This window comes from Sinocyclocheilus grahami, unplaced genomic scaffold, assembly GCF_001515645.1.
Source record: "Sinocyclocheilus grahami isolate Dianchi unplaced genomic scaffold, SAMN03320097.WGS_v1.1 scaffold38.1, whole genome shotgun sequence".
Taxonomy (NCBI): Eukaryota; Metazoa; Chordata; class Actinopteri; order Cypriniformes; family Cyprinidae; genus Sinocyclocheilus; species Sinocyclocheilus grahami.
In genome coordinates, this window is record NW_015505217.1 from 1,449,175 (window position 1) to 1,464,358 (window position 15,184).

General features: G+C 35.1%; 2 protein-coding genes across 2 annotated transcripts; both read right to left on the bottom strand.

The window, feature by feature from the left end:
* Positions 1 to 8,150: 8,150 nt before the first annotated feature.
* On the bottom strand, positions 8,151 to 9,013 carry LOC107581863 (mesoderm posterior protein 1-like). The gene is made up of 2 exons (XM_016267535.1): positions 8,324 to 9,013; positions 8,151 to 8,204 (listed from the first exon to the last, which is right to left on the bottom strand). The coding sequence occupies exons 1-2, from the start codon at positions 9,011 to 9,013 to the stop codon at positions 8,151 to 8,153; spliced, it is 744 nt and encodes a 247-aa protein (XP_016123021.1).
* Positions 9,014 to 13,474: 4,461 nt separating this feature from the next.
* On the bottom strand, positions 13,475 to 14,400 carry LOC107581864 (uncharacterized). Its single transcript, XM_016267536.1, has 2 exons — positions 13,684 to 14,400; positions 13,475 to 13,525 (listed from the first exon to the last, which is right to left on the bottom strand). Exons 1-2 carry the CDS (start codon positions 14,398 to 14,400, stop codon positions 13,475 to 13,477), a joined length of 768 nt encoding a protein of 255 aa, XP_016123022.1.
* Between the last annotated feature and the right edge of the window lie 784 nt (positions 14,401 to 15,184).

Sequence of the window (15,184 nt, forward strand, 5' to 3'; positions counted from 1 at the left end):
TACCCGGAGAATTGCCCAAACTCCTGAATAAGGTCTACAATTTTTGGCACAGACACCTCTGGATCTGAAAGAAAGAGCAGCACCGTCGTCCGCATATAAAGAGATTTTGTGCTGCTTACCTCTCAGAGACACCCCAGACACAGCCGCTTCCTCTCTTATAATCTGAGCAAATGGCTCTATTGCTATTGCAAAAAGCAATGGAGAGAGGGGGCAGCCCTGTCTGGTACCCCGAAATAAAGGAAAATTGTCAGATCTGTGACCATTAGTAATGACCGCAGCAAGAGGGTCTGTATAGAGTATTCTCCAAGACCAAATTTTCCTAAGGTGTAAAATAAATAAGGCCACTCAACAGAATCAAAAGCTTTCTCTGCATCTAGAGACAAAATAATATAATTAAAACTCAAATTATGGGAAAGCTCAATAATATTTAGTAGCGGCCTAACATTGTGAGCGGAACTTCTGCCTTTAATAAACCCTGTCTGGTCTACGTTAATAATAAACGGTAGAAGCTTCTCCAATCTTAGTGCTAAAATTTTAGATAACAATTTTAAATCAGAGTTTAACAATGCAATGGGCCTATAGGAACTGCAATTTTCTGGGTCCTTGCCTTTTTTTAATATAAGAGAAATATTTGCTTCACGAAGTGAAGAGGGTAGACTATCGGTCATAAATGAGTGATTAAGCATGGCTAAGAGAGGGTCTAACAGTACGTGCTCAAATTCTTTATACAGTTCACATGCAAGGCCATCCGGCCCAGGTGATTTACCAGATTTTAAACTATGGAGTGCGATTATGGCTTCCTCTCTTGTGATAGGAGCATTGAGAAATTCCCTCTGTTCTGCTGAGACAACAGGAAGAGTCAAGCGATCAAAGAATGATACCATAGAATTATGTATTTGAAAAGAATAATTAGGCTGATATAGCATAGAATAAAATTGTTTAAACATATTATTTATAATATAAGAATCAAAAGATTGCACTCCCTTAAGATCGACTATAGAAGTAATGAATTGTGAATACAATTTCGATTTTGTCAAGTGGGTTAGGTATTTACTAGGTTTATTACCCCATTTGTACAACTTCTGCTTTGAGAATAAAATATTTGAGTGAGACTGTTGAGTTAGCAATGAGTTTAAAGAGGCCCGCTCGACATGACTCAGCAAACAGGACAACTGTGAGCACCATACCAGAGTATACTTAGGCTTAATGTTACACTGTCAGATATGCAAAAGAAATCTATCTAATCTCTTGCTCTGGCTACTGTGTATAGACCACCAGGGCCATATACAGATTTCCTAAAAGAATTTGCAGATTTCCTCTCAGACCTATTGGTTACTGTTGATAAAGCGCTAATTGTCGGAGATTTTAACATTCACGTTGATAATACAAATGATGCATTAGGACTTGCGTTTACTGACCTAATAAACTCTTTTGGAGTCAAGCAAAATGTCACCGGGCCCACTCATCGTTTTAATCATACGCTAGATTTAATTATATCGCATGGAATTGATCTTACTGATATAGATATCGTACCTCAAAGCGATGATGTTACTGACCATTTCCTTGTATCGTGCATGCTGCGTATTACTAATATTAACTATATGGCTCCGCATTATCGTCCGGGCAGAAAAGGCAAAACGAAAGAGAGGTGGCTCTATTGTCTGTCCCAGTACTCAACACATAAACAAAGTACCTTTTAGGGATTTATTTACAAGGTCTTTTACAGGTGAATAATGTTGATAGTGTTTATAATAATAGGCGTAGTAACAAAAATATTAACAAAACAAATACAGAAAAGCTTCAGAAGGGGGCAAAGACAACGAACAAACAAACAACTACTGAAACACATCAACTTCTGCTGCCACCACAGCAGGAGTAGCCCAACAGGTTTTCATTTTGAAAAAGAAAAAAAAAGCTCAGTCATTGCGTAGACTCATTCACTAATAATTGTGTATAGATTATTCGTTTATACGCACATTCGAACTTTCCGCCTAATTCACAACACCTGTATACGCACATCAATTTGTTCTTAACCTCCCTAATGTTAGTGAATTTGGAGTGTTCTAAATGGGCGGTAGCGTGCAAGGTTGCGTTAAAGGGGTGCATTACTCATATGATGCGATTGCAATTTTTCCGTTCTCTTTGGAGTGTTACAAGCTCTTGGTGCACAAGACTAAAGTCTCAAATCCAAAGAGATATTCTTTATAAAAGTTAAGAGTCAGCCACGCCTACCTAAAACGGCTCATTCTAACACACCCCCACATACCTACGTCACTATCTGGGAAGATTTGCATAACGCCGCCCAAATGTTCACGCAAAGAAAGAAGGCGTAACTTTTACTCTCGCTGTAGTATTGTTGCTACCACTGCCATGTCGTGAAGACGCTGTGTGCTTCGTTGTGAAAACGAAACTACTTTGTTTGGCCTTCCAAAAGAGGACGATATCGGTTCGTCATGCCTGGAGCTGATCCGTGCTGGTCGCTGAGGAAATACTTCAACTTCGCACTGTTGATCGCCGGATCGGCTTTCACCGTGGACGAAGCGGAGTCCGGCCCGGGGCCGTCACATGTGGTTGCCGCAGGCATCACTATATGGAAAGGGACATAACATTTCCGTCACACGCTTGAGGAATTCGACCAATCACAACGCACTGGATAGCTGGCCAATCAGAGCACACCTCGCATTTTCAGACCGATGGGCTTTGTAAAAATCGACGCGTTTCAGAAAGGCGGGGCATAGAGGAGAAACAATAATGTACAGTATGTGGAAAATAATGTTTTTTTAACCTTAAACCGCATAAATCCATTTCATTACACCAAATAGACAAAATAATGTTCTTTTTAGCAGCATCATATGACCCCTTTAAGGGCTTTCCGCACAACCTTTCTTTTAAAGGCTTTCGTCACTCTAGTCGAACATAGGCTACTCCACCACACCCCCCTTACATCCCGCACTCGTGCTCTCGTCAGATCCTTGAGCAATGCCAAGTGCACAGTCCACAGCTATTATCTTGTGACGATGAAACATATATTTTTGTCTTAAAGGTGTCATATGCAGTGTTGGGGGTAACGCATTACAAGTAACGCGAGTTACGTAATCAGATTACTTTTTTCAAGTAACTAGTAAAGTAACGCACTACTTTTTAATTTACAAGAAAATATCTGAGTTACTTTTTCAGATAAGTAACGCAAGTTACTTTTTCCCCCAATTTATTGATTGACAGCTCTCCTGTCCCCATGTTGAGAGAAATCAGATGTTACTGTAGTTCTAAAATAAATATGAATATGCATTAATTCATCTCACTCAAAACACAGATTCAGTATTCCTCAAAATGAATAAAAATAATGCAACTCAGAATATGACGCAAACCAGCAATAATTAAATGTTAAACAACACAAATATGCTTTATGTATTTAATCCCATTCTATTAACCAATGTCTTTGCTTCTAACCTTCGATGATCCAGTTCAACCGTACTAATAAGCAAAAATGACTCTAGACAAACATTTGTGTGTTTTTTTTATTGCTGAAGTGTGTTGAAATGTCTTCTTCTGCATTCTACTGTACGGACGTAAATTTACTTTCCCTTCAGCCTGAGGCTTATTCATTTCACTTTTGGTGTGAAAAGGCTTTTATATTTGCCAAAAATAGAACTTTTTTATTTTAAAAACAAACAAGCAAGCCCTGTCCAGATTTAAAAAGTAACGCGAAAGTAACATAACGCATTACTTTCCATAAAAAGTAACTAAGTAACATAATTAGTTACTTTTTTATGGAGTAACGCAATATTGTAATGCATTACTTTTAAAAGTAACTTTCCCCAACACTGGTCATATGATGCTTTTTTAAAGATCATTATTTTGTGTATTTGGTGTAACCAGAGGCGGACAGTAACTTAGTACATTTACTTGAGTATTGTACTTAAGTACACTTTTTGAGTATCGATACTTTACTTGAGTATTATTTTTTCTGGGAACTTATGACTTTAACTTCACTACATTTGAAAGACAAATATTGTACTTTTCACTCCACTACATTTCTATGAAGATCCTCGAAGTAGAAAGTTGTTACTATGTAGCAGCTTTGAAAGCCAGTGGGGGATTTTTTTCTTCTCTAAAGCATGACTTTCTTTTTTTCAGAAAGTTTATCAGTAATCACTCTTGGGGCTGCATGAAGACATTTCCCAGCATTTTTTGAACACTGACCAGTTCCAAATGTGATATTTATTTACAACAATTAAATAATAAGAAGTTAATATTGTGGTTTAATTTAAACACACTATTGTCTGATTTTGCTAAATTGTGTAAGTGAAAATATTACCTATAAAGCCACAAAAGAACTGTTGTGCATCTCCTAATAAAACACAATAAGTGTTGGACTTGAAGCAGCACTGCACAGACTGTTCTGTGTGTGACATCAAAGTACAGCAAGAGCGATTAGACGGCATTTAAAATGTTTGTTTTGATGTCAAATAAGTTTTGCTGTTTTGCTTTTTTGTTAAAGCAGTGTTGCTGTTGTAAAGTAGCTACAGTTGTGTTGCTGGGTTTTAAAGCAGGTTTGATTTTTTTTCCTTATCACTCTGTATTTACAGGATTTCACTGTCCACTCTGTTCAAATGTGGATGAATGGCTATATGGAGATGTCAGAGCTATGTGAGATCACTACCATCCTGATTTTGTGAAGGTGGGTGTTAATTTTTTTGGTTTTGTTTTTTCCCCATAGGTTTTTAACATTCTAAAAGCTCTTTCCAAAGATACTACAAGCTAGTCAGTGTATTCAGTAGGTGTAATGTATTCTAAGTTGCTTCAGAAGTATTGCAAGTACTACTACGTACAACAATAAAACAGTGCATTGACATAAAAAAGGAAATTTACTTTTGGTACTTAAGTACTTTTAAAAGCAACTACTTCTGTACTTTTACTTAAGTAAAAATCTGTCTTTATAACTTTTACTTGTAATGGAGTAATATTTGACCAGCAATATCTGTACTTTCACTCAAGTAATGGAGTTGAGTACTTTGTCCGCCTATGGGTGTAACAGAATATGTTGACATGCTTTAATGTTCAAAAAACACATTATTTTTCAAATACTGTACATTATTGTAGGTCCTCTATGCCCTGCCTCTCTCAAACGAAGTCCCTCCTTCCGACAAGCGCAGTCTGCTCTGATTGGCCAGCTGACCCAGTGCATTGTGATTGGCCGAACACCGCAAGCACTCGTCACATGTGATGACTCCGAGCTGGACTCTGCTCCAGGCATGACGAAGCAATATCGTCCTCTTTTGGAAAGCCAAACAAAGTAGTTTCGCTTTCACAACGAAGCACACAGTGTCTTCACGACATGGCGGCGGTAGCAACAATACTACAGCGAGAATAAAAGTTATGCCTTATTTCTTTGCGTGAACATTTGGGCGGCGTTATGCAAATCTTCCCACATAGTGACGTAGACATGTGGGGGCGTGTTAGAGCGAGCCGTTTTAGGTAGGCGTGGCTGACTCTTAACTTTTATAAAGAATATCTCTTTGGATTTGAGACTTTAGTCTTTGCAACTTTACAGATCATCTTTATGCACCAAGAGCTTGTAACACTCCAAACAGAAAGGAAAAATTGAAATCGCATCATATGACCCCTTTAAGATGCGATATCTTTTTTTACAGCTATGAAGTCCGACTAGAGTATTTGCTTTTTGTGTTCGAGGTTGTGTGTGTGTGTGTGTGTGTGTGTGTGTGTGAAAGTGACTTTTCGTTTCGTTTGAAAGAATGATTAATTGCTTCGGCCATTATACACAGACACACATTCGCCTACTGGCCTAACAGTGCAGAAAGTCTCACTGAATGATCACCTTTTCAAGGTGAGTTCCGAGAAGTGAGGAGCTATTTTGCAGGTCTAAATAAACAAACAGTCGAGCCAGATAGTTTCGCTTAAGGTTTCGAGTAGGCTATCTAAAAATGGTTAAATATCAAGATATGGCTATAACTCTAATCCTGCTTGTGCTGTCAATTCCAGCAGTTAATTCGAAGGGTAAGATTTAAATTAAGGATTCTCTAAAGGTTAGCTCGTAATGTGCTTTAATTCACATTTGATGTGATGAATACGTCATGTGAACGATATCGTTTATTTTTCTTCCACATTAGGCTACATGGACTTTTTCCTTACTCTATCATATTTCTTAAATTAAATCTCATATTTACACAGTATTCGAATCGCTAAGTGGAGTGCGCTGATTGATTTCATTAAGTGGCATATATAAACTAGGCTATAACAAAACTATAATAAAATACATTATTTATTTTTTTCACAGGTTCACATTCTCTGTGTTTGCATTCAACATACATTAAAGGAAAAACATTCTTTCTTGAATATAGTTACACACTTATGTTGGATGATGTTGTAGTAGGACACTTTAATTCGAAGACATGGACATATGTTCCAAGAGGAAATACTACAGATGAAGATAATGTGATTGACCCACAACATATCCACACCATTAGTAAATATATTTATGATGATTTTGTGGAGAGATGGATTGTAATGGACGGGGGTAACCTTACTGGCAGTAAGTAAAGAGGGTCTGAAATATCATTTGAAAAAAAAAAAAAAACACTTATGTGATGAACACAGGCTTGTCATCTGTCTCCTGCGAGTTTTGGTAATATACCTGTATTGGTCATTTTCACTTAAGTAATAAATGTAGGCTATATCCGTAATGGTATTTAGCTGAAACACAATGTGCTAGTCAAGCAATTGTCGTTGAAATTAATGGCTAACTTTCTTCAGGGAATACAGACCTCCTTATTGAGTCACCTCATAAGTTATGTCCATTCAGGTCTTCAGGTTCATCAAAAGATGGTTCTGTGTGAACTGCTAAGCAATGACAAGCCAGGACAAATGATCACCAGGAGTGCTTCCAAGGGCCTCACCACAGATGAACTTTGAAGAAGTAGCCACAAATTATAAACCAATATTTCCAGTATATAATCACAGATTCTTTAACTAATCTAAATTTCTAAATTCACTTTTGAATAGTTACTACACACAAAGTAACTTGGTCTCTATGGACAGAAGTAGCCACAAATTATAAACCAATAACAATGTTTCCAGTATATAATCACAGATTCTTTAACTAATCTAAATTTCTAAATTCACTTTTGAATAGTTACTACACACAAAGTAACTTGGTCTCTATGGACCAAGTTCCTTGTTTCTCCTCAGGTTCTAAAAAAAAATAAAACACTTGCAAGACTTGTTCCGAACCTTGTTATCTGGATCATACAATCAATGTGACTTTAGAGAAGAATGTTTCATGTACGTTTGAGAATATGTTTAGCAAATAATTATTTTCTATTATTTTTTTGAAGGTGTAAATAAAGCAAAAATGATTGGAGTACATCTTAGAAAATACTATATAGACTTGTTTGTCAATATTTGCGAAACTAAATAGAAAATAGTTTCAAGTAAATCCTACACCATTTCGTTTTTCTTTTTTTTCAATGAAGCCTAAATTCATTGTGTTATTTTGCAACAAACTTTAACCAGCTGTTCTCAAGGTCATTATATAATTATAAGTCATGTTTTCTTTTGTGCTGACTAAAATGATTTCATTATAGAAACATTTGAATTGAGTTTTAAAGTCAAATGTATGAGGGGGGAAAAACAAAGCAAATGCAAAAACTTTATTGGAGTACATCTTAGAAAATACTATATAGACTTGTTTGTCAATATTTGCGAAACTAAATAGAAAATAGTTTCAAGTAAATCCTACACCATTTCGTTTTTCTTTTTTTTTCAATGAAGCCTAAATTCATTGTTTTATTTTGCAACAAACTTTAACCAGCTGTTCTCAAGGTCATTATATAATTATAAGTCATGTTTTCTTTTGTGCTGACTAAAATGATTTCATTATAGAAACATTTGAATTGAGTTTTAAAGTCAAATGTATGAGGGGGGAAAAACAAAGCAAATGCAAAAACTTCATATTTCAAAGCGTTTAATTAAAAAATACAATAAATAAGCAATATATACAAATGTATTCAATATAAAAATAGGTTATCTGATAAATAATTACAAACAAATAAAGTCTTTAGATGAAGTTTTCACGCAGTGACCATCTGATTTTGTCGTAAGGTGACCTCATATCCTCTCCTCCTTGTTCTTCATTGGAAAAACTGATTGCTGTAAATAGCATTGTGTGTTGTTGTGCAGGGAAACTGTTAAAGGAAGAAAAAGGAATTATATCCCTTGTGCAATAAACAATTAGAACTCGTATAGTTATTAAATGAACATTCAGTATCTAGCAAATATAAAGTGTAATGTAAAGCCTCCTTACCATACAGGATTGTGCATCTCTGAAGTTTGAAGTAGAAGGACAGTTGTTTTCCATCTGTTGTGGTGAATCACTGAAGGTTGTAAATGTTGGACAATACTGGACATTGTTTTGGACAAGTCCCTGTGGCTCATCCAGACACCAGGTTTCTGAAAGCAGACCATTCTGAAGCCTATCTGAGGTATCTTGTGAGTAGCATCTTGATGTTGTTTCATGGTTGAAAGTCTCCTCAGACTGTTCCAGCTGAGAAGAAAGATATGAGATGTAGCTAATAGTGAGGCGAAGGGTCTCAATCTTGGTCAAGGTTTGTCCAGCAGGAGCCACTGAAGGAGGTAAGTAGGTTCGGAGATGATGGAGAGCCTTGGTCAGATCCCTCATCCTGAGCTTCTCTCTTTCACTGGCCGTCTGACGCTTCACTCCAGGGTTTTTAGACCTGGAACGTCTCTTTCCATCAGCCGGTAGAGTTAATCTGAGTTTTGTAGCTGGTACGCAGTCGATCCCAGTGGCTGCTGGCTGTCTTCCAGCTCCCCAACAGCTCGCAGGAGGCGAAAAACATCCAGAATCAATGGAGGAACTTGGAGAAAGGCTGCCACAGGCACTGAAGTACCCAGCATCAATGGTGGTAGATGATCGCTCATATTCAAACTGGCATTTGGCTCCCTGGAGCATATAAGGAGAAAAGTTCAACTCCATGGTTGTGATCTTTTCAAAGCAGAGGAGATGTTTCCTTCTCGTTCTCTGGTACCTGAGTGAATGCTAAAGAGCTGGAGGCTCAGCCCAGTATATCCTGGATGTAGAGGTGTGATGTTGCACCTCAAGAAGGTGCTTAAGAATTTCAAAGCGGCAGAGAGACATCACACCAGGGGCAGGGGGTCTCTGGGAAAACTCACATCACTTCCAGCACAGGTGGGAGGTGGCGACTGCAGCAGTAAAATAACATTCACTGCCACAGGACAAGTTCAAGATAGATTTAGATTTAAAGTCTGGAGATTTTATTTATGGAAATAATTTTGATGTGAATTTTTGGGAGCTGTGTACTTCTGTATTGAGTTCAGTACTACATACCACATAATTAAAAAAAAATCAGTCAAATTCCATTCCAGTCAAACCAGTCAAAAGTGGCATTTTAGTTATTGTTTAGTTTTAATCAACAATGCAAAGCCAGTCAATCAAAACTGTGCCATGCAATTTTATTTCTCACCTTCAAGTCAGGTCTTGATGCATTTTATTGCTTTTTTGCATTTTCAGAAATATATATAAATTGGTTAGAAATGTATTTATTTATTGATTTTCTTATTTAGAAATGTATTTATTTAGATTTTTTATCCATTTATTATGGACCCTTTTCACAAGACTGTGATGACGCATTTAACGGTAAAAGTTTTATTTAATTTTTCTTTTAAATGTATGTGTATTTATAACACTATACTTTGTATTATATCACCTTTGCATCAAATTACGAAAAGACTAGTAAACGCTAATGCGAGGGTGTTTCTAATGCAGCGTCTATTGGAGGGACAGTAAATTTGACATGGTTCTCCCTTCTGACTGCCGTTATCAGTCTCTCTCAATTTTTTCCATTTTTGAAAGTCATGAAAACACTATCGTGGAGTTTTTCTTTTGCTATTAGAGTAAATGGGAATGCAAAAAAAATAAAAATAAATAAATAAATATATATATATATATATATATATATATATATATATATATATATATATTTGTGGTACTCTCCCATTCACTGCTCTTGAAGTTAACCCATGATGACTTCCGCTGCTGAGAAACCCGGAAATGTGAAAAAGGTCCATTGTATTAGACATGCGTTTATTTATGCATTCATTCTTCATGACATTATATTTATATATTACATTTATCTATATTTATTACAATTATTACTACAATTATTCATTCATTTATTAGAAATGATTTCAATTATACATTCATACTTTTTATATGTATAGGATTACCATGGGATTGTGTTTCTGAAGTCTGAGGTAGAAGGAAAGTGGTTTTGAATCAACGAAGGCCGTGAATGTTGGACGGTATATATTTTTTTATTTATTTATTAAAAGTGCATTTATTTATGCATTCATGTTTTTATTTAGGCGAAATGTTATGAAATGTAAATGTCTTATTTTCTGCTTTTTATAAAATGCTTGCTCTCTCAGAGTAACACCTCTTTTTGTGAAGTGTGTAGCCTGTAATGTGTCAGTTGTTCACAGGTTTTTGTTTAGACAACTGACTTTTACAGTTTATGGCCTCATGGGAACTCAGGAAGGACAGCTTTTTTTTTAATTTGAAGTAGAAGTTTTTATTTTTAAGAGAGCAGATTTTAAACGTTTGGATTTGAAATCACAGTTTTGCTCAGTTTTACTTTAACAATTTTAAAATGTAAAATATATTACATAAAATTATATATACGCTGTGTATGTGTGTGTGTGTGTATACACACACACACACACACACACACACACACATTGTGGAACCAAAAATGGTTCTTCTATGGCATCGCTTGAAGAACCTTTTGAAGATTTTATATGAAGTTTTTCAATGTTCAAAATCAGGGCAAATATATTAATGCTGTTTACATGTAATGATGTACATGAGACATCAAACATGCTGAAATTGAACAGATATTTATTTAGCATTTTTTTTAAGTAAATTTGTTAAAATGATCAAAATAAATGAAAACAAGGTGAAACAACCACTTTGGTTGATCAGAATATTCAAGTATTTTAAAATATTGGCCAATTATTTGGCCTGGCCAGATATAAAGGTCTATAGCTATTTTAGTATGACTGGAGAGAAAGATGTTTTAATTATGTAATTCATTATTACTTCGATGTCTCATTTAGTCAGTTTGACCATCAGAGGGCCTCAAAGGGGAAAATGTGAAAGATTAAAAAAAATATATATATATAATTATATATGTAATAATGTTTTTTTTTCCTTAAGTAAAATAACAATAATGTAAAATGTTAAAAAAATTAAATGCATGAAATTAATTTTGTGAATGTAAATGTTAAATATCATTCTTTGCTATGTTCATACAATACATTTAAGAATACTTGTATCTGTTTTTCTAGCCCTTGTCACCTTTAGCTTCACCTTTATATTCTAATATTAGTAAATATATATATATATATATTTGACAATAAAAAACAATTTTCCAAATAATGATAATAATGTGTTTTTGCTTTAGTATAATGACAAATAAAATTCAATAATATAATTTTTTGATGAACATGTCATTATAATAACAAACTTAATATGTCAGAACTACACTCTAAAAAATGCTGGGTTAAATACAACCTAGTGCTGGGTAAAATAGGGACAGACCCAGCAATTGGGCTGTTTTGACCCAGCGGTTGGGTTAAATGTTTAACCCAACCTTCTGGGTAGTAACCCAACCGCTGGGTCAAAACAACCCAATTGCTGGGTTTGTCCATATTTCACCCAGCACTGGGTTGTATTTAACCCAGCATTTTTTAGAGTGTAATATTAGGCTATATGTTTTTGTCACAGTGTAAAAAATTGTTTTACATGAAAATATATAGCTGCCTTTATATCTTAGGAAGTGCAACCCTCAAAAAAGGCGTCATAATATTTTAACCCCATTTTATATTCTTCTAAACAATTGTTAATGCTGGTTAATTGTTTTGCTCCATATTAAATTGTCTTTATCTGCTGGGATCTTTGAATACTGGCTGCAAAAGCCCATTAGCAGGATTCTGAGTGTAATCTACATGTAAATGACCGAGAAGAGACTCAAAGCCTCCACTAACGCTGTAACTGCCTGTCTTTGCAATTTCTGCACATTCCAGCTGATTTTTGCATTCCTTTTTTTTCTGTCAGGTGTAATGAAATCGGTCAACAGGATAGGAAGAATTGCATTATATTATCAAAAAACAAAACAAAAAAAACATCTGAATCTAGAAGAAATGCTATGAAAGCAACCGTCTTTTGATTAGGTGTAACTTACATTGCTGTAACATCAAGTATAAAGCATGCAACAGAAGCTAAATGGAGAACTATAAGAGAATATTTGCTTAGGTTTGGGACAAAAGTGACAGTGTGTGTCAAGAGTGACATGAAGAGGAGTCGTCATGGGGTCAAATCACTGCGGCGCAGCTGCATGTGGCTGTAAAATTGCATCCTCTTATGGAGACAGTAGACATTGCCTTACAGTAAAGCAAACAGAATTCATATTGCCTCCGTCACTCATACTTGAGATAGTGTTATTTTAGCATAACTGAGAAGCTATTACAGTCTTTATTATTATTTTTAATTAATTTTTATTTTTATATGTTCTCATTTTAATGTTAGCCAGTGTTTTTGTTGTGTATTTCCATTTAAATATGTCTGTAATGTAAGGTTTTTATTGATTTTCAATTTAGTTTAGTTGAATTTAATACATTAAGTTAGACTAAATAAAAACGAGAAAATGTATAAATATATGAAGAGTTCAGATGCAAAAGCCTCTAAGTGCCATCTAAAATTTTCTTCTAAAATTAGCATTTTTATCAGGCTCCTAGGTTTAGGTTCAGTAATTTTACTTTAATGGCAACGTATAGGTCCTTTTCTATGCCATTAAAGTGAAATAAGTGAACATAAATATAAGAGTCTGATAAAAATGCTAATTTTAGATGAAAATTTCAGATGGCACTTAGAGGCTTTTGCATCTGAACTCTTCATATTTATTTTATTTTAGTAAATATTTATTATTGTTGTTGTTATTTTCTTTTCTTTCTTTTTTGAATGGTTTTAGTTTTAATTTCAGTTTCGTTTAACTATAGTAACCCTGGTTTGTGACTATATTGATAATGAATAATTGTTGATTTGTTGATTGACAAAAGTTGATTTTCAATAGTGAAGACCTTTTTATTGTTATTTAATGATAAATAAACAAAATCGTGACGTTCAAAGTTAATACACAAAATCAAAACTTTGACATTTAGATGTTTTTAATATAAATATCAATAAATTAGTATCATTTTTGTACAAAAAAGAGAACATACAAAATATATAATATTAAAATAGAAATCTTAAAATAAGATAAAACAATATATTTTTTAAAATACATTAAATACTGTACAGTAGAGACCACAAAAAAAAAAGAAGAAAATGTTTAAATATATGAAAAGTTCGATGAGTGTTTCATCCCCAGAATTCCGGTGCAATCGGACAGTGGACAGCTATGTTGTAGCCCTAAAAAGAGAGGTGGAAAAAAATTAAGTTTATTTTATTCAGCATTTATTCAGTCTTTGAAAATTAAATGAATAATAAAAAGCGAACACAATATGCATTATTTATACATATTCAGAATTTTTCATTTCAAATATATAAGTGTCAAACAAAGTACACACCTGGTATGTTGTGGCTGTATCTGCATACAGAGGGCCTTCCAGAAGAGATTCGGAGCTGGAGTTGAAGGAATCATCATAAGCAGGTGTTTCCATGCTCATGCAGACCTGATCAGACCTCAACACATGCTCTGAAGGCCTGAAGGTGCTTTGAGACAGTTCTTGATGTGATGTGCTGAGTCCCCAGTACTCTGGTGTCGAATAGCCCTGATTTTGAGACGATTCTTGGTATCTAGAAGCTCTCAGGTCCCTCATCTGGCAGAGAGACTCCTCGCTGAGGCCTAGTTGAGCAGACAGATAGGAGATGTAGCGGATGGTGTGGCGAAGAGTCTCGATCTTCGTCAAGGTTTGGCCGACAGGAGCCACGGAAGGAGGTAAGTAAGTCCTGAGGTGGTGGAGAGCTTTGGTCAAGTCCCTCATTCTGAGCTTCTCCTTCTCGCTGGCGCTCTGTCTTTGCTTGCTTGGGTTCTTGCAGCGTGTTCTTCTAGTTCCAACGCGGGAACGTGAGCCGTCCTGATGTAATGAACCCGACGTGGGTGCCTTTTCACCTCCGTGAGGAGGAGAAGAGCTGTTTTGAAGCTGGGCTGAAGGAGAGAAGTCCATGTAGGAAGTAGGAGAAACGGCTTCAGGAGATGAGGTGTTGTAGAATTCAGAGTCTGAGCTCGGGCAGCTCCAGGAGTTTTGTGTGAAGTAGCTGAAGAAAGGAGAAGACACGTCCATTCTGTGTGGTTTGAGAGAGTCAGTGATGCCGGAGGGTGTGCTGGAGGGAGGCTTTATAGCAGCCTCAGGCCTCAGAGGTGTGAAGTGACACCTCTGCAGGCCTCTGTCCCAGACCAGACTACAGGGAGAGAGGGAGAAGTCCGGTCCCGATGTGGGAACCTACAGATATGAGTCATCAGGTAATGTGTGATTTTTCACTCCTACTCAGCATGAACCCCCCCCCCCCTTCGCTACTGTTTTTAACATCAAGCTCTCCAGTGCTATTTGGATTATTTTCAGCCCAGAAATAGAAACACAATAAACTGATTCATTAAATATTCAAATGCTAAAATTGTCATAAAAAAGATCAGATTTATTGCATAATAATCAACATTTCTTATAATGCTGTATACATAATTAATAATAATATAATATATCAATTCACAGATTTACTGCATAATAATTACAATTTCTCATGAAGTAAAAAAATTAAAATAATAATAAATAAAGAAAAAGAAAAAATATAGTCAACAAACATGATGGCATATAATACTAAAAATATATGTAATACATAATAATATAAATTATTAATGTTATATAAAATTAGAATAACAGAAATAATATATAATTAATACATTATTAATAGTTAATAATATATCAAACAAATATATTATCAACACAAATGTCCCCAAAATTATAAAAATGATTTAAATGATATATTATTTTATGAAATTGTATTATAGTATATATATATATATATATATATATATATATATATATATATATATATATATATATATATATA

What these genes read in the sequence shown, in the direction of transcription:
- LOC107581863 (XM_016267535.1), bottom strand. Translation starts at nt 9,013, where the DNA reads ATGGAGTTGAACTTTTCTCCTTATATGCTCCAGGGAGCCAAATGCCAG. An exon ending in GAGATGCACAATCCTGTATG is followed by an intron (nt 8,205 to 8,323) that starts GTAAGGAGGCTT and finishes TTCCTTTAACAG; the next exon opens with TTTCCCTGCACAACAACACA.
- LOC107581864 (XM_016267536.1), bottom strand. Translation starts at nt 14,400, where the DNA reads ATGGACGTGTCTTCTCCTTTCTTCAGCTACTTCACACAAAACTCCTGG. An exon ending in ATACAGCCACAACATACCAG is followed by an intron (nt 13,526 to 13,683) that starts GTGTGTACTTTG and finishes CTCTCTTTTTAG; the next exon opens with GGCTACAACATAGCTGTCCA.